Source organism: Cetorhinus maximus, chromosome 12 (genome assembly GCF_964194155.1).
Source record: "Cetorhinus maximus chromosome 12, sCetMax3.hap1.1, whole genome shotgun sequence".
In the NCBI taxonomy this organism is placed as follows: domain Eukaryota; kingdom Metazoa; phylum Chordata; class Chondrichthyes; order Lamniformes; family Cetorhinidae; genus Cetorhinus; species Cetorhinus maximus.
Window position 1 is genome coordinate 100,252,357 of NC_135890.1, and position 20,518 is coordinate 100,272,874.

Genomic DNA, 20,518 nt, shown 5'->3' on the forward strand with positions numbered 1-20,518 from the left:
GCTTATAATACCTTTTAAATTCTACCATTGACTTATTTGGTATCAAACCAGATAGCATGATACTGGGTTCTACGAAGTTTGATCCAAAGTCTGTGTTACCAGCTGATCTCAACCTGGATATCAATGGGACATAATTCACCTCTATATCATTAAGTTAGGGAAAGATCACTGTCCAATGACCCTCCTTAACAGTGAGTAAATGTGGACAGTGGGCAAGGACAACAGCAGGTTTAGTGGCAATTGCCAATACCCACAATCCAACTAATAGCCAGTGACATTCATTCAGGCTAATGTCATGAATAACTGCTTTCATGAGTTACTTAAAGGATTCTGATGACTATGATACCGTAGCTCAGCATGGGTCATCACCTGCAGAGTAAGAGGGAGCAAAGTAGGAGGAAACCTAACTAGCTGTTATTGATAATGTGGTAGTCATGAATAGACAACAGTCAGTAATAAGGACCAGCAAAGGTTTGAATAGCAGTAGGAAAATTGGAGATGCACCACAAAAAAAAATAATCTGCAGAAAATTTTTCATCTATCTACCAAGTCAGAAATCTGAAGCATTTGCTGCCTGTATGTACCTTGGTGCACATAAGTCTATTCCTGTCAATTAAAGTTGCATAATTCTAGATAAATTGTATTGTTCTTAAGAATGTGCTGTTTCGCTGCAGCTGATTAATTTGATTGCTGAATAATTTGAATTTTTAGCATGAAAAATTACTTCATATTAATGGGAGTGGATAGTAATTGTTCCCGCAATCAAACTGTTTGGGGGGTGGGGCAGGGGTGGTTATGATTTTCTTGGATTTCTGCCTATGGTGTTTAGGAAATCCAGACCCTTAGAGAGCTCAGCTCATTAGCTGTGGTGTGGGTGTCATTGCACTGCAGTGAAGTGAGTGTAAGCTTGAAGTTAGAGCTAGGTCAGTCAGGATTAAAATTAGGAAGCATTTTTTTTTCCATACAAAAGATAGTGAAAATCTGGAACACTATTCCCTCAAAAGGCTGTAGGTACTAGGCCAATTGAAATTATCAAGACTGAGATTGATAGATTTTTGTTAGATAAGAGTATCAACTGCCTCTGGAGAAAAAGCAGAGTCAAATTACAGATCAGCCATGATCAAATTGACTGATGCAACATGTTCCAAGGTCTGAATTGACTACTCCTACTTCTATGTACCTAAAATAATTTCACAACATAGCAAGCTGTGGAGAGGGATGATTCCTTACGAGAAGTGGATGTGAGAGGTAAGAAATGCTGAGGGTTGGCTAGGGAAAATTTCATCCCTTAGCATGTATTGTGGATACTTGCATGGATACAAAACCTGGATAAATGAACCACACCTTCAAAAGCAGTAGTGCAGTTTGTGTTTTTACCATAAGGTGCAGAATTCATACATTTTCTTGTTAATTATTAGTTTTTAGGAAAGATAGAGGAGTGTGCTCAATATAGAAAGGCAGTAAGATTTTCTTTTTAAAACCTATATAATCAAGAGCTTGAAAATGTTTTAGTATCAAAATAAGCCCCTGGCTAAAACACTTTATTGTTCAGTTTTAATTTAGGTTTAAGGTTAACAGGTTCAGTGAGCCATTTGTTTTCCATTCTGCTCATCATGATGAGTTAGTGTTGGGAAATTGAGCTAATTCCGTTTCAGAATGTATTGTCAGTATTAAGAATTCAGATCAGGTCAGTTATGGCACAGTTAAATGCTCCCTCTGGTCTGACCCAATTGTATAAATCAGCACCAGCATAAAGGGCACCTACTACTCCATCAGTGTGGCATTTTTTCATTGCTAATTGCTGTCAACTTAAGGATAGTCTCCTTTATAATGAGTTTCGTAACATTATTTTACATAGGACCCTTGGAGTCAGCAGACAGATTTGAGCTCATGGAGAAGATCTTCCAGTCGGCGAGCGGGGGCGGGGCCCGCTTGCCAACGTGGGATGATGTTGGGTGGAACTCCCGACGTCACCCCACGTCATTCCCATTTTCAGGTCAGCAGGGGCGCAGCTGAATCAGCTGCGCACCCGCTGACCTGTCAACGGACTATTGAGGCCACTGAAAAAGCAATTAACATCATTAATGGACTTGCCCATCCAACTTTAGGGTTGGCAGGCAGGCCAGGAGCCCTGGCGGGCTTAAGAAAAAGCATGAAACCTCATCCAGGGGCGGGATTGGTTTCATGAGGGTTTTTAAATATTTAATAAAGGTTTCAGTAAAAGAGATGGATGTGTCCCAACTCATATGACAGTGTCACATGAGGGGACATGTCAGGGAAATCTTGCTAACATTTGTTTGACATTTTTTAATTTGGAGCCGATCTCCCTGAAGCAGCACTTAGCCTCAGGGAGACCAGTGCGCTCTTTCGCATGCATGCGTGGAAGCGCACACTCTTGGCTGAGAGAATCCCTCCCCTGCCCACATGGCGCTTCCTGGCAGACGTCACGATGGACGGGCCTTAATTGGCCCGTCCACATAAGATGGTGGCGCCCCCCCCAAAATTGGGGACGTCGACCGGAGGCATGCCTGCCAGCGCCTGCACCTGCACTCTCCTCCTCCTACCACCCCCCACCAAATGAGAAAATTTTTCCCCATGTCTTTTATCCCCGTGACAAGTGTCTAGCCCACTTCACCTTCCAGACTGCTTTCCATTAAATCCATCGTAAAAACGACAAAGCTCCATCTCTTCCCAACTCACAAGTGTCTCCTATGAAAGTTCACCCTGGGTATCAAGCCATTGCCTCAAAGGTGCAAGCTACACCCTCGCACAAGATTAAGGACACTGATGGGTTGAACTGCTATTGCATTTTGAAACTTTATTTCACCGTATCACAAAATAAACCCCTGGTGGCTGATGTACTGTGTTTAAGTTGGTTCCTAAGATGGTTATTATGGGGCAGCAGGGCACCCCTTCACGTTTTGTTTTTAAACATGAATTGTGAATGACAGACTTTGATCTTTATGACTCCAAGGGAAAAAAGATAATGACCTAGAGTTTCAGCTCAGACGCCCTGGTTTTATCAGTACAAGTCACCCAAAACCTGCCAACTGAAGATCAAGAATTTTCAAGTGTAAATTACATCCAGAAGAAATCTAGTTTCTACCACTGTTTTCACTAAGTTTTTAAAAAATCACATTGGAAGCCAGCCTCACTCATGTAACAAAATCCCCAAATCGAATTAATCTGCTAATTATGCCTGTTTACAGGCTTTTGTGCAGGCTTTTAAAATAGTTTTTTTTAGGTGCCAGGACACTAATAAGCAACTTTTTAGAAGTTTTTAAATAGTCAAACGGACAACACCAAAGAAACTGGTAAATGGTTCTGTATAGTTTTTAAGTAATTTTCAATTATTTAAAATAGATGTACTCAAGTGGCAGACTAGATACTGATTAAAAATGCTTACTTTTTGTAATAAACACATTTTCAACTATATTAAAACTGAACCAGGTCACCACTCTTAATTTTTTCTTAACATTAACCTTTTTTAGATTGCATTCTACTACACTTGATTGCATTGGTTCATGGAAGATTTTAGGTTCAGTGCTTATGCATATTAGCTTGAAAGGAACTTGATCAAAAATTCAATTCAGAAAACTAATGGAATTTTGTGTGCAATTATTGCCTGGATTTCATGCATAGTTGAGAACTCTGCCCTTGATATCAAATAAATTTCTCCAGCTGTTTGTTGGGGAATCCGTTTGGTGTTTCTGGTTTAGTAAATTGCTGGGATGTTGTTTCTAGTAATTTTTTCTCCCTGGATCAGAGAATGAGTGCATTACAGATCACTCTCCAACCTGCACAGCCTGTTGAGTTTGGCTCCTCGCTGGGAGCATGTGTCTGCAAGATTCACCTTTTTGTATATTCACAGTTGATATCTCCTGTTTACCCAAATTTTATCTGAAATATATTATCATATCAATTTCTAACCTTGCCATGGACTTGAAAAGCCAGGTCTTATTGTCTATTCCTTGCAACCCCTGCCTCCCAACCCACCAAATAGATGTTTGCTTGGGGACACATTGGTTCAGAATACTTTTAACGTAATGGATCAAATATGAACAGATAAAATTGGTGTTTTCTTTGTTTTAAGGAAAGCAGCTTGGGGCATATTGGAAGAATTGTTTTGGTCACTATATGTAATGGCATTGTAATTGCTTTCGAAAAGAATGTATTCGGATGTCATTACACATAGTAGCTAGAATAATCTTCCCCTACTGTGGATTTTTGTAAAGAACACAGTTATGTTTGCAATCATGGTAAGGTTTTGTGGGGGGAAGAAATAGCACAATACAGTTCTGACTGGCTATTATTTATTGCCCTAAAGTGAAATAACAGTTGTTTCCTGCTGCTATAGATAATGGATATAATATAAATCAGACATAAGTGCTCCATTTAACTCTGGTTTACATTAACCCTGATAATCTTATGCATTTACCAATTCCCATGGTATTGTGGTGGACATTGAAATGATTTGATTGAATGTTGAGTAGATTACGAAAACATGCCAGATTCCCTCTGACACATTTTTCTGGTTTACTAGGCTACAAGTGCTTTGGATGCAGAAAGTGAGCACCTAGTACAAGAGGCCATTGATCGTGTTATGCAAGAGAGAACGGTTTTGGTAATTGCGCACAGGCTTTCAACTGTAAGAAATGCCTCCAAGGTAAGTTTAAGAAAGAATTTTGGTTTGCGGGGGAATTTTAATTTTTAAAAAAAAGCTATAGTCATGTCAGTTATTGTATTCTGTCAGGGATCCTCTCTGTGCCGTGAATTAAGCCCACACCTGAGAAATTAAACCTAGCCTTCATATAGTGTAGATGAGAAACTAAAATATTAAAAGATAAACGTTGATTTGTGAATTAAGTTACTCAAGATTTTGGATTCCAAACATTCACAGCACAGGAGGCCTTTTGGCCAGTCGAACATGAATCAGCTTTCTAAAAGAGCTATTTGCTTAGTCTTGTTCGCCTACCCAATTAAAATGTTTATCCACTTCTTCTTTTAAAAAAAAATTCTGTTTCCGCCATGGTTCCTAGTAGCGTTTTCCATGTCCTAACAACCCACTGCATTTATGTTTTTAAAATCTAAAGAAGCAGGGGCGAAAGAGGAAATCTTTTTACGCAGCAATTTGTTGCAATCTGAAATACACTGCTGAAAGGGTAATGGAAGCAGGTTCAATAGTAAATTTCATAAGGGAATTGGATATATACTTGAAGAGGGAAAAAATTACAGGACTATGAAGAAAGAATAGAAGATTGGGGCTAAACTGAAAGCTCCGTCTAAGAGCCAGCAGGCTATATGATTTTAACATTTGTTCCTCGGTTATTTTAAATTTACACCTCTAGTTAATGACTTAGTTAAAAATAACTTTGAACACCACTATCAGATCTTCTGTTAATCTTCCTTTTTCTAATATAAAGAGCCTCCTTCTGCATTTCTCGCATCATTGAATAATAATAATTGAATTGAAGTCATAATTGAAGTCTTTCATCCTTGCTATCATTTTCATGAAACTTATCTGAATTTTCTTCACTTCTTGTCTCTTTGCTTGTTAACTTTATTTTTTTAAATAGGATTTTTTAAATAAAGTGTTTTAACTATTGTCCACCCACTTTTAAAGGCTTGTGTATCTGAACCCATAAGAACCCTCTGCTTCTCTACTCCTTTTCCAGTGTTATCACCTAATGTATGTGGCCTTATTCCTTCTTCTCATTTCACGTTACTCCATATTAAATTTCATCTGGCATCTGTCTACCCTCTTCCTATTTAATACTGCATTGAATGTTATCTTAGGAACAATGTGTTCAGGTAATACAGGCAAGTTGACACTGAGAATCATACATTCATTTGCATTCTGCGGAAGATCATTAGTACTACCAAAAGGAAGAATGGACTTGACGCTGGCACAGCAGGTTTTTTTCCTACTTTTTTTTTGCTTTTGCTAAAACACAATATAAACTTGGCAAAGATGATTTTTTTTAATAAACAAAATTAATCTTGAAACAGACTAAACAAACTGACGCTGATGATAGAAAGCATATGCACTCTGCAGGGATCCTCTTGATTTCATTCACCAGTGTGGCCACTTTACCCTTTAACCATGGCAAATGTATGCACGCACAATTCCACAATAAGGAAATCCTTAAAATCTAATGCATACCTTTTTGTAAAGGACTGGATGTTTTTCATTGCAAGAAGCATGTACGGAGGTCAGTTCTTGAATCATTTATCTATCTCTAATGTATTTTCCAAGACCAGCTCTTGATTTTCATACAAAATAGTCCTTTTGAATAAGAGTCTTTCTTGTTGGATGTTAAATATTCAGCCTCTAGGGTCTTCACAAGAAGAGTCTAACAGCAGCTGTCTGTTCTGTATATTGAAACCAGGGCTTCAGTTCTGCCAGTGCCCACGTCCTGAGTCCGAGACATTTCTGTCAGAGTCAGACTTGAAATATCATCTCTCTGGGAGGAAATAACAGCTGATATTTAGATCAAAAGGACTGTGACATTGTCTTTCACTTTGAAGGATCATATTGATGTGCCTTTGGTTATATTAAAGGAGCTAACTACACAGTGTTAGATATTAAAATAATTGGAAAATTTTTTACATTGCTATGTAATTAAAAAGGTGCCTTGAAGTCGGCAGAAGTGCTTTTCTTCTTGAGCACTATACATTACAAATTTTGTTTTCAAAGAGGATAGAGTAATTCCACTGAAAAACTCAAGCAACTCGATGCCTATCAGTAGTAGCTGTATCCAACGACTTAACAAAGTTTTGTACAGTTTTAGTGCCATACTGTTGGATCTTGAATGGTATAACTGCAACCAGACCAAATCAAATTTTTTTGCTGCATTACCCTGTTACATTCTACAACCTTTCCTTCCTTTTTGGAGCCATCTCTTTTTCTGCCACATTGTCTGCAGCCCACTTCTTTCTTGAAGACATTGATTCTTGGCTGGGGTGCTGGTTATTTAATTGTGAGGCATCATAACTGAGTTCAGTCCTGTCCTTGCCTGATGTCCACCGTTGTACTTCCAATAGGATGCACTTGATAGTGAGCAAGAATGTGAACCATGGTGCATTTTTCCTTCCTAGCCCTAGGCTGGTCACATCAAATGTAGCATAAAGTGCTGCTTCATTTGAATGTCCCAAGCCTGTGACTTCTATCACAATCATCAGGGCTGCCTACTTCCGTCTCTGTAATGTTATCCATCTCTGTCCTTACCTCAGCTCATTTGCTGCTGAAACCCTTATCCACACCTTTGTCACCTCTATCCATGATGCTTCCCTGAATGGCCTCCCCCATGGCCCACGTAAGCTTGAGCTCAGCCAAAATTTTGCCCATATCCAAACTTGCACCAAGACTCATTCGCTTCCATGCTTGCTGACCTACATTAGCTTCCAGCACTGCTTCGATTTTAAAATTCTCATTCTCGTTTTTAAGTTCCTTCAATACCTCGCTCCTCCTTTCTGTGTAACCATCTTCAGCCCATAGCTCTCAAGTCCTTTGGCTCCTCCAATTCTGGCCTTTTGCGCATCCCCAATTTCCTTTGCTCCGCCATTGGTAGCTGTGCCTTCAGCTTCCTAGGCTGTAACCTTGGGAATTCTTTTCTTAAACCTCACTAATCTTCTGCCTGCCTTTAAGATGCATCTGAAAACTCACCTCTGACCTAATTTTTGGTTGCTGGCCTAGTATCTCCTTATATGGTTTGGTGTCAAACTTTGTTCGATAATGCCTTTGTGAAGTGATTGGCTCTAAACTCTGGAATTTCCTCTCTAAACCTTTTTGCCTTTCCTCGTCTCCTGCTTTATGATGCTGCTTAAAGCCACCTCTGACCAAGCATTTGGTCGCCTGTCCAAATATCCCTTTGTGATCCTCAGTGTCCAATTTTGTTAGATCACTCCTGTGAAGCACTTTGCAATGCTTTATTACTTTAAAGACTCTATTTAAATGCAAGTCGCTGTCTTAGAAGGAAAAGGGCATCAAGTGTGTGAGAGCACCATCATCTCCAGGTTGCACACTATCCTGACTTGGACATGTATCACTGTTTCTTCATTGCTAGGTCAAAACCCTGGAGCACCCGACCTAGCATGGGGGCACCACCACCACTCAACTGCAGCAGTTTAAGAAGGTAGCTCACCACTACCTTTATTGGGGCAAATAGGGATGGGTAATAAACACTGGCCTGGTTAGCAATGTCCACATCCGCAAAATGAATTGATTTAACTTTAACTTTATTTTTTTTAAAATAGGGTAGATGTCAGGAAGTATTTCTTTACACAGTGACCAACAGCTGGAGCATTGCCAGGAAGAATGCTTGAAGTCAGGACATTTTGGCTCATTTTAGAAAGTGCCAGGTGCTATTGTATAAAAATAGTAGGAGTGGTGTACTGGAAGGATGAGGTCAAATAGGCTGAAAGAACTTCTTCATCCAAGCCGATCTTGAGGGAATCCAGCTGAACTTGCATGTGAATGTATAAAACTGCAGAAAGACAGAAACAAGTAAACAGTTTGAGGTAGGGAGATGTCATCTGTAGGAACAGCTTTGCTGTGAAATTGCTATGATCTAACTTTTATCTTCCCCATCTCAAAATTGCTTCCTCCTGCTGTTAGGAGATTTACATAATATACTAATAGATACATGGTGGGAGGGCTGGTTAGGGCAATTTTCCCGGCACCTTGGTACCGGGGGCAGGTGCTAGGAAAATTGCAAAAAAGTGGATCCCCATTTTCTCACGTCCTGGCACTTTTACCGAAGCCAATTTGGGGAAATTATGCAGGCAATTAGTGGGCATTTTTGGATGGCTATGGAATTTTGCCAATAGAGCATGGGGCTCTCCCTGCTGTTTCTGCAGATTGTCTACTCACAGAAGGCAAGAGCAGAGTGGGAGGTTGGAGCGCCATGAGATTCATATGCAGTGGTCACTTTTTAAAGGACAAAATTGGCAATCCTCAGGATATCTGCAAGCAAATGATTGCAATTGTTTGTTTATTACCTGCAGACAAATCCACTGGATAGTGTTGGGAGTGAGGAATTGGCTGCCTGTTCCCTCAACAGTATGGTGCCTCCATCGTGTGCTGCCCTCACCTTCTCCATTCACCTCAGCAGCACACAGCATTCACACTGGGTCTGCCAGCCAACCTTCACTTTCAGGCATTCTTCTGGCCCTCCTGCGTCCTCAGGCCACCCAATGTCCCTAATTAGATGGTGCTCCCAGAGGTGGCTTCTTAATTGGCTTCCTCCAGGAAGATTGCGCCCACAATCCCACCATATATGCATGTTCAGGCTCTGACCTGGAAATTAGCCCAATGTCAGGCTCGTGACTTGAATGGGAAAATTCAACCTATGATGTCAATTAAAGAAGTTCTTGGGTAAAAGGTGAAAGATTTTGTCATCTCTGAGGAAATGCAGATTATATTTGGGGATAAGAAGACTTAAATCCAACCTATTAGCAATACTGCAAAACTGCTTAAATCACAGATAAATTATGCTGCTTGAAGGTTATGAAAATCATGTTAATGAGTTTCCAATATTTTACTGGGGGCAAGAGTTAAATTTGAAATCCAAAATTTATCGGAACATGGAAATTGGAAAACAGTTAATTGCATTATTTAATTCAAATTTTGTGACTTGTTTAAGAACCGGAATTGTAGCTCTGCGATTTTAACCAAAACATCTGAATCTACTAGAGTTCCAACAATACAGTGATTCTTGAACCATCATACAAAGTTCAACATTATAGATCTTCAGAAATTCTTGTTGTTTGAAAGCATGTCTGCATTTTAAGCTTGGAAAAGTTAAACGATGTTAAATTACTCATTTTAAATCCAGCATCAAAAGTCTGAATACTTAATTGCTGAACCTCAGTTCTCCTATGAAATTTAAATCCAAATGATCCAGTTTATGCATAGGAAGATCAAATGAAAATGTGAAGTAAATGTTCTGTGCCAGTTTAACTTTATTTATAATCTAGTGGGAATCAAAGCTACTATTGTGTTTATCTTTTTTTCAGCTAAAATAACCCAAGTCAAATTGAGCACTGCCAAACATACTGAAAACACTGCCTGAGTTGCTGGAAATGATTACTATTGTACTATTTCCTGTTCCTCAGTACTTTGAGAGCTGGGCCATAGAATTCCTAATTAAACTTCCTCAAAGGAAAGCTCTACAGAAACTATGTCAAGCTACTCACACTGATAAGCATAGTGTGACCTTTTTATTAAAAGTTGCTGGTGAGGATTTAGATTCATGTTGGCAATATTACGTTTTTTTCCCCAAATTCCAGAATAAGTAAGGATTACACAAAGGTTTTAGCATAAATGCTTTAGCAGATTTGGACCAAACTGAATACATGTTCCCTCTTAGCCACTAGATTGCTTTAAAAAATGAAAATGCTCCAAACTGCCCTCTGAATATCTATAAAGCACGACATCTGTCTTTTGGATGAGACCTTTTAAGCCAGGGCCCTTCAGATTTTCAAGGTTGACAGAAAAGATCCCATGGCAATATTAGAAGAGGGGAAAATAGAGCTCGGGTGATATCCTGGTCAACACTTTTTCCTCAAAAAATATCACCAAATGCAGGTTATTTGATCATTAATCTCATTGCTTTTGGTGGGATGTTGCCAGGGCTGGTGCAGCCACTAGGTGAACTAGGCATTCACTTAGAATGACAAGATTTGGGGGTGGGGGTGGTGGTGAGGGGGGGTGGTGTGGCAGCTGCGGCATACTGGCACTGGCACTGCAGCAAAAAAAAACTGAAGTGGCTGTGTCTGAAATGAATTCTGAAACTTTGAATTAATTTTCTCATAATTTTAATGACTCGAGCGCCTTGACCCTGGGGGCGGGGCACTAAATTGAACTGTTCAGTCCCAGTCCCTCTAATGCAGAATACAGATTTCTATCCCGGCATGGTGCATGGGGCAGGAAACAAGTGGTACAGCTAGTTGAAATGCCTGTTACCTAAGAGTTCCACATGTTCAAGTTCATCCATTCAGAAAGGCAGGCTCATGGATGATGATTTCCGTGATGTGGGTGTTGAGGTCTCGTGAGAGGTGTGGGAGTGGAGCGCATGAATCTAAGTGGCACCAAGGGAACATGGTGCTGCAAAAGAAAGGAGTAGGATGGGATTTAGGAGGCTGAGATCACCAGAGAGAGGTCTGATGGCAGGCTGTGATAGCTTAACTACCCGCTGTGAGCTGTTTGACAATTTTTAGCGGACAGCTGTGTAAGAATGGGACCGATTTGGGTATGCTACTGCAGAATTTTTACATGCATAAGACAGTTAGTTTCATTTGGCATCATGCGCTGGGAATGGTGCCGCCAGTTTAAATTGCTGGTTACTGATGAGTTCCGTGTTTTCAAGTTCAAGTTAATCATTCAGGAACTAGGCATGCTCCTGGGTAGTAATGTCATGATGCGGGCTGAGGTCTCGCAAGAAGTGCGGGAGTGGAGCGCACAAATCTAAGCAGCACTAAGGCCAAGGGTACATGATGCTGTAGAAGCTGAGAAGCGGTCTGAGCAATGGAACTCGTGGAAGGTTAAGACCGGAGCGAGGGCTGAGGGCGCGCCTCGGATAACAACTATCCATGAATTGGACAATTTTTAGCAATTGTTTAAGAGTGGGACCATTTTTATTTTCAAAAGTTAATTGTGGTAGGGGAGGGGGTTTGTGCCAGGCTGAAGATTTGCCTAGGGCAGCAAATACCCTTATGCTGGTGCTGGATGTTGCTGCACATAAATTGGCTACCACCTTTCAGTGCATTGAAACAGTAACTACACTTCAAAAGTCCTTCAGGCTGTGAAGAGCTCGAGGATGCCCTGAGGTAGTGAAAGGTGCTATATGAATGCAAATTTTTTATTCATTCATTCTTTGCAGGATCTCAATAATTGAGCAATTTGAATGTTTCATCAATAATGTAATTTTCTTTATTCTTTGTTTTTTTTCCCACATCTTAGATATATTAGAGCCATGAGCATGCCAGATTGAGAATCTAAAACAGTCTACTTCAATATCAAACTGTTACAACAATGCAATTTAAAAAGCATCAAAATTAATGAGTAATGTCTGTAATCAAATTCTTCATTCCATATAATTTTGGTTAACTTAAGATTGTTTTGGTGCCAATAAACAATTCCTTTCTAACATAACTAGACCTAGCCAGTAAAATGTTCCAGTTATCCAATTGCTGACTAAACACTATTTTAAAAGCATATGCACTGATCCAAATTGGAAGCAACCTACTAAGCAAGTTTAAGAACATTTGGTTGTGAGAGGGATTAAAACTAACTCAATAGATTCAATCCCTAAGAGCACAGTTAAGTGACAATAATACCACCTTGAATTTTATCTGCTGACTTAAGTGTTCCAAGTTATTTATATATTTAAGGAAAACTGAATAGGCACTAACTGCAAGAATTCCCAGCGATTTAACGCAAAAAATGAAATTCTGACTTGTTTCAAGTAGATCAGTTGTATTGTTAGCTAGCAATCTTGATTATGAAGCTGTAAGCCCAAATTAAACAGTTCTACAAACTCACAAATTCCTTAAAGTATGCAGTACTAAATAAATACTGAATAGTCCATCTAAAGTAATGTTTCCAATGACAGAATGCCTGTTAACTGTGTTGCATTGTAGCTCAGTATCTGAGCTTTCCACACCATATCAGTTTTCAGAACCTAAACTTTCTCTGATCAAAGAAGGAAAATTCTGGTGGGCATCCCAGTGCGCACAAAAAGAAGATGGCACTGTGTTTGTGTTTGTGTGTGCGTGTATAAACTGTGCTGCCACAAACTGGAAGAAAGATGGCTATTACTGTGTGTGTGTTTAACTGTGCTGCAGCAAACTGGAAGGTGTCAAAGTTAAAGCTTTTGCTGGCAGTAATTGAACTATGAAGTTTAATTTCTCTGCTTAGTAGAAGCAGATGCCTACGTTCTGTGTTTAAAATGAGTCTCCAAGCTAACGGCACGTTTTATAAATCCTGGCAACAAATGGGGCCCTTGTGGTTCTTATCTGACACCTCATAGTTTTCTATTGAATGAGACAGCATTTCAATATAAAAGCAAGAACTTCCAACTGCCATTAAACTTATGTTTTTTTAAACTTGTGTATATATAATATGCAATCTTGATATAAACACATTCTTCACAATGCTCTGATCTAATTATACCTGGGAATGAGTTATAAGAATAACATAATTAGGAGGATTACTGGAAGTTATAAATGTCATCTGATCTCTGCAATTATGTCACAACCTCTGACTCACTACCAGGTATCTGCTGTTTAAATAGTAATGGATGATTGTTGGGCCATACTGTACTGGGAGTTTCAGAAGAAGCAGATCAATGTAAAATTGAGACCTCAGCCTGCTTTTCTCAACTCTCTAGTACAGATGAAATTTATTAATATTTGATAGCATTTTCAGCTACTGTTGGAGACACTGCCTTCAGTTTCTGGTCCTTTGCAGCTTTAAATCAGGCTGATACAGCAGCCAAAAAAGCTGAGGGAGGTAATTGGCTGTCCTTGGCGTTCTCAGTCAGGCTTGTCAATTCTGAATTGAAGTTAACAGTGTTGAACCAGTAAGAGAAGGCATTTAAAAAAAACTGTGTTTGAATATAAAATAACCATCTGAATTCAATCAACTATTAATCATGCTCTGAAGGCCTTTATTATGGGTCTGTTGTAGACAACAGTAGTGAAATTGGTAGCAAGTTTTGAATGTAAAAGTAGTGATGCTTCAGAGGATGGCGGCAACAAGCATCACACGTCCTGGTGGTTTCCAGTTGAACATTAAACAGCAGTTCTATTTCTGCTTGCAGTATAACTCAACAGCAGCAGTACCAAAGGCAGAGGTGGTAAATAAACGTAACTCATGCCACATTGAGCTGCAAGTGTTTCTCTATTCTTAACTATGCAAATGCTAGAGTGGTTTCATCGTGAAACATGTTTCTTGTCACCTTTCACAACTGATGCCAAAACTACCTTGTAAATAGGATGAGGTTAACAGCAACACTAGGTTGTTGACAATCAAAATTAACTTGCAATGTATATGTGACTAAACATTATCTATAATCTCAAGTTGTTTTGAATAAAGTAACTCCCAAACCTTTGCTCCATGCTAGAAGTGGTCATTGGCTTTGTCAGACATCAGTCAGTGTCTCCTTCTCCCACACATAAACAATGAAAATGAGGGGCTTCATTTTACTGTGGGTGGCAGCTCCATCAGTTCCAACAGCGCCAGTGCTCAGTAGTGGGCACTATTGGGACTGCAGGAAAAAGCCCAAAAAGGATCTTGGCTGCCCAGGATAGGTAAGTCCCAGGGTTTTAGGACAGGGTTGGATCCTGGAGCCCAGGGAAGGGGGAAGTGGGGAATGGGGTGCCAGGTTTTATAGGGCATACATCGCGGAAGGAGAAGTGGCATCTTGGTGGGGGATGCCCCTGATGCAGAAAGGGCACCCACACCCCCGAATGACATGCCCATCTTCCTTCCTGCCTTTTCTCATGTAGGCCTTAAAAACGGCCTGACCACTCCTGCCTGACTGCCCACGCTGACCGTATTTGGGTTTTTACAACAATCGACAACGGTTTCATGGGGCAGAATTTTTCGTCCCGTGGGCGGGTGGGCCCGCGCCCGACCCACACGGGAATGAAATAGAGCGCGATGACATCGGGCGAGCATCCTGACATTGCAAACTCTCCTGATATTTCGCTCAGTGGGCACGTGCAAGAGGCGGCAGCATGCCTGCTGACAATTAAGAGGCCTATTAAGGCCCTTAATCAATTAATTATATTGAATTTTTTGCTGCCTGTTCAATTGTTCGATTGATGGGCAGGCGAATAAGCCAAGGCAGCCTTTGCATTTTTAATGAAACTTCATCCACGGGCGGGATGAGGTTTTGGACAGTAAATCATGGACAGAGTATTATTCTGGTCAATAGGCTTGCTAACAAGCTTAATTGACCTTTAATTACTCATTTAACTATGGTTGGCAGGCTGCCAATTTTAGCGCCCAACCACCTAGCGTTTTTTGGGAACTGGATCAGGGCTGGGAAAGAAGGTTGTGGGCTAGCCACCCAACCTATTTTTTAAAAGCTGACTTTGCACCAAACTCAGTTATACTGCTATTGGTGCGGAACTAATGTGAAACAGGATCACCCTTATTACTGGTTCAAGCTGGCAGCTTTATATTGCACAAGCATACCAAAAGCTATACTGCAGCACCAGTTTTGAATGCATAAGTAGAACATTTCTCTTAGTACTGCACGTTTTTAAACTGAATACCAAGAATGTTCATTGAAGCTTATAAAGCATTGCCAACATTTTTCTATTTTATCCATTTATTCCCATCCAGTTCTTACCATTATGTTGATCTGTACTCTTGCGTCTCCACTTGCAGGGATTGTGAATCTTGGTCCTGGTAGTTAGTTCTTTTTCTTTATAATTCTGAAAATTACTAGTTTTGGGATGTGGTGAGCCTGTTCCATAATAAATGCTATCTTTGGGCAAAACTTATGCACAAGGATAGCAAGAAACTTGTGGAACATTTCGGCCTTCCCTCAAAGCGAAGGATCTTTACATTGTCCCAAGGGTCCCTGTTCTGTTGGTCTGAGAGCAAACTCTTGATCGATCTCTACATGAGGTAAGTGACCTTGCTTTCCAGGGCAATGAACCTCTTGGCTCTAAGACACACTGACAGTTGCCTTTGAGCATTTGAATTTGTTTCCTTTTTGCTCCTTAATATTTTATTGATTTCAAGGGTCTCCAAAATAGAGATTATTGTTCTGGGAAACAAAATCTCTCCCATTTCTTTGCACTTTAATTAGAACACTTTAATTAGTTGATTTCACCCGGAGAGAGGATCAAATTGACAATTAGATTCCATGCTCCTGGAAAGAGAAGGGAAATATCAGCCAGTGTTGCTGCTCCTGATAGCTGTTTAGTAAGTCCTGAACTGCTTTGCGCGCATGAGTAGGTGTGTATTTTCAATAGTTATTGTGCATGATGAATAACCAATTAGGTGAGGAACTGGGACCCCATCATGAACTTGGCAATTCTGGGAAGAGAGAAGAGAAAATACTGTTTTCCTTCATTGATTGCTGCATAGTATAGTACACATCAGGTGAAAGTCGAAGTTCGCTCCGCCACCCCTTAACAACATGCCATAATTACACTCTCAAAACCGCATCCCCTAGCCCATCAATGTGACATTTCCATTTTCCACAGCAGTTGTTCTTTTGAATGAATGTTCCAAATTATGACATGTGACAGCACTTACTAGGTAGTGGATTGAAAGTTACCAGCCACTTAAGATACTTACTGCCAACTGAAAGGGGAAATTTTAATTCTTTCAATCAGAGTCATTAAATAAAAGCATGAAAATTCTTGATTCATTGTGCTACCCAATCTCTTCTTGCCCTGCCTTGATTTTTTTAAATTGAGAAGCCCAGTTTAAGAGTCGAGGCTCATTGCGCAGGACACCAACCAGGTTTACAAAAGAAGGAATGATGATGAATTAAATCAGGAGCTATTGATAAGGTAAATCGGGAGCCATTGTTGAGGTAATTCAGGAGCTATTGAGATAAATCAGGAGCTATTGATGAGGTAAGTCAAGAGCTATTGATTAGGTGATACCAAGTTTGAGTTTTGATAGCTTGTGGATAACAAGAAGAAGCAATCAAAACTCAAACTTGGAATCACCTAATCAATAGCTCTTGACTTACCTCATCAATAGCTCCTGAATTACCTCAACAATGGCTCCTGATTTACCTTATCAATAGCTCCTGATTTAATTCATCATCATTCCTTCTTTTGTAAACCTTGTTGGTGTCCTGCGCAATGAGCCTCGACTCTTAAACTGGGCTTCTCAATTTAAAAAAATCAAGGCAGGGCAAGAAGAGATTGGGTAGCACAATGAATCAAGAATTTTCATGCTTTTATTTAATGACTCTGATTGAAAGAATTAAATTTTCCCCTTTCAGTTGGTAGTAAGTAACTTAAGTGGCTGGTAACTTTCAATCCACTACCTAGTAAGTGCTGTCACATGTCATAATTTGGAACATTCATTCAAAAGAACAACTGCTGTGGAAAATGGAAATGTCACATTGATGGGCTAGGGGATGCGGTTTTGAGAGTGTAATTATGGCATGTTGTTAAGGGGTGGCGGAGCGAACTTCGACTTTCACCTGATGTGTACTATACTATGCAGCAATCAATGAAGGAAAACAGTATTTTCTCTTCTCTCTTCCCAGAATTGCCAAGTTCATGATGGGGTCCCAGTTCCTCACCTAACTGGTTATTCATCATGCACAATAACTATTGAAAATACACACCTACTCATGCGTGCAAAGCAGTTCAGGACTTACTAAACAGCTATCAGGAGCAGCAACACTGGCTGATATTTCCCTTCTCTTTCCAGGAGCATGCCTGCTTCTTCTTGTTATCCACAAGCTAAGACTGGGGGAAGTAAGGGAGTTCCAATGTTTAGAGGACCTGGGAAGGCTAGATAAGTAGGACACTGAATTTTGTATCCATATTGAGGATGAGGGAAGGAGAGAATGTGCTAGGTGATGTATCAGCAGTTTAGGAGAATAAGAGAAGAAAGGTCAGAGCAGCACAATAGTACTGATAAAATAGGTATACAAGAAGAGTTGTGACAAAGAGTAGCTGGCTGCAAAAGGTGAGAGAAGAATTATGTTGATGACAGGCCTTTCATTTTATTCTGCACAGGAGCTTGAAAGAAGTGCTGGAAGAGTTAGATTTCCCAATTTGTCCATTCCAGTTTCTTGTACATTGCTCACAGTGTTTTCTCTTTGTTTCTTCTTCAAGATACTTTGAGATATGCAGTGTGCCATATCATCCCCTTCTTATGAACTCTTTATGGTTTTCTTTAAGCCAAACTTTAAAAAAATAATTCTTTGTTAATTATTTTGATTGCTGACATTCTTCTTTCTACCACAAGAGTGACTGCAGAAAAGGCCTGTTGCAAACTAATATAAAATGTACCTCAGTTGAATGACAAAATGAGCCTTGATAAGCGACCCCACCACCGCAATATTTGAATATAGCATAATGTTCAGTTCATTTGATAATTGAATCCCATTAGCTGGACAAGTGCAATATATGATGAAAGTGATTTACAAAAAGCCTCTGTACAAGTCATCACAGTATTCAATGGAAAATGTTCATATCAAAAGCAACCTCATACTTTTATTTTCTATGTTGTTCTGCATGAGCAGGAGGATATGGAAGTACTACTTTTTTTTAATTCATCTTGCCTTCATGCTCTTCCATGTGCAAAAAGATGGATGGAAAAAACTGTACACAATAAATTAGAGACACATGAAGTAGAGAATTAGATGCCAGCCATAATATCTTATGTAGTGAACGTCTTTTTTCATTAAATCAATAAGCATAAATACATTACAAATTCTTCCCATTGTTAGTATCAATTGTGCCCAATACTGGAGAATACCAGATTAACCAATATATAATATGCATTTGATCCCATATAAAACTGAAACTTGGAAGCAATGTTCATATGACATTTGTATTTTACAAAGAAATCCATTTCAAACATTCCTTCGGAAACAGATATTTTTATGTTCCAAGAGCAGTATTACATTTAATAGTCATTAAAAAAAACACTAATTGAACTATTTACACTCAAATAATTTTTACTTGCCATGTATTTCTTTAATTAAGGTGATTGTTGTTGACAAAGGAAGGATAGTTGAATGTGGTACCCATAAGAACCTTTTGGAGAAGGGAGGAATCTACAAGAAATTAATTCTTCACCAACTGACAGCAGGCTCAGTAGAGTTTGAAGGTGATGATTTCCAGGGAGATGTACCTTTGAATGGTACACAGACGGAAGATGCCACAAACTCCGAGAAAGAATATTGGAGCAATACAGGTATTGATATGGGAGAGCAATGAAATGGGTGAACTATAATGGATATGCTGGGAAGCTTTAAAATATGTCTTGTGTTGGGGAATAAATAGAAATTGAAAACAAGCACTGTTTGTAACTGTATACTTGCCTTTGAACATGTGTAGTTCATTTGAACGTAAAATTACATGCATTAAGTTATTTGTTTCCATCTTAAAACTAAAGTATGGGAACTTGTTGTAAAATCTCATAACTGCTAGATATTTGAGCTAATTCTATTTCAAACACCATTCACATTAATGTCATGCTCCAGTGAAAAATATTTCTGTCTCATATTTAAGGCTGTTGTGTCAGCCACCTCATGCACTGTGTACCAGAATAGAATAAGAAACTTTGATTATTCCTATGTGGAATTCTAATTCACATCGAATGGCTGAATGTAAATTGCTTCCTTTTTTGATTTCTATTAATATGCTTGTATTGTAGTGATAATTTAGGGCTGTTATGCATGAGAATTGACCTAAGCCATAATTGCTACATTTGTTATCATTATCTTGATGTAATTTTGATAGAAACAGAGTAAAAGAAAAGTGCTGTAAGTAGCTGTGCTGCTATGGTGATGTTCACTATTGGGTACATTGAACTTGCAAGCAGTATCTACAAATTGCTTATAATTGCATTTTGTTGTTTGATGGGAAACTACCTTCTGAAAAAGATTAAGAATTGGGGTAATGGTCCTTAAGAGACCTTGAAAACATCCAGTTTTTGTTCTTGTCTTTTTTCTTGCCAATTTTCTCCCTCCTCCTCCTCCATTGAATCCTACTGCGGTACCAGTCTACAGATTCTAGCCACCAGGTACATGACTCTTTATGATGAGTGTCAGTAGCCTACTCAATCATAGGTGAACTGATGCTGTCCACAATTCAGTACATATCACTGGATAGTGATAAAGAGCAGAAGACACCCACCACCCCCCCCCCCATCCCCCCCAAACAAACAATTGTCCCAAAACTGAAGTTAATTGGAGCATTCCCATCACTATCACAGCAAAGATCAGCTAAGTCAATAATTAAACAGGAACCAATCCACAACTGACATGATCTGTACAGCTCAGCTACGCGGTTCACTGAGCTACCTCTCATTTTCATTATACTTTAGCTGTGTTTTGTGTTACCGTTAGTCTTCCCAATGAAAAGCTGTTTGTACTAATTAAAGAATTGGGTCTAACTATTTAGATAAATATATAAAAACTTAGAAGCAGCAGCTGTTTTTTATTTAATTAAATTACCCATTTTATGTCAGCAGTAGACATTGGAAAAAGAAATAATTTGCAATGACTACATGACATCAAAATGAACTTTCATATTTATTTATGTAATCTGTCAGCACTGAATTATCTTAACCAAGTTGCATTCCTGTGTTGAATTTTCCTCCTGCTGATTATATAGCAAAAATTGCCCGTTTCCATAGTGTTCTCAGCAAGAGTTATACAAATAGGAACAAATCTCACATCAAGACAGGTATCTGACATTGTCTTAATTTATATTTAAATCAAGAAAAATTTTTAAATGGTGACTATTGTGTGCACTTGTATGATATGCACTTTATTTATCAAAATGCAAAATT

At 39.3% G+C, this 20,518-nt stretch overlaps 1 protein-coding gene across 1 annotated transcript in view; it reads left to right on the forward strand.

The window, feature by feature from the left end:
• Positions 1–19,865, forward strand: part of LOC144687760 (uncharacterized) — a 186,448-nt gene extending 166,583 nt beyond the window's left edge. The window contains exons 19-20 of the mRNA XM_078554244.1: positions 4,544–4,666; positions 18,706–19,865. Of these exons, the coding sequence (XP_078410370.1) occupies positions 4,544–4,666; positions 18,706–18,939 (357 nt within the window). The 3' untranslated portion in view covers positions 18,940–19,865. The remainder of the gene's footprint in view (positions 1–4,543; positions 4,667–18,705) is intronic.
• The last annotated feature ends 653 nt before the right edge of the window (positions 19,866–20,518 follow it).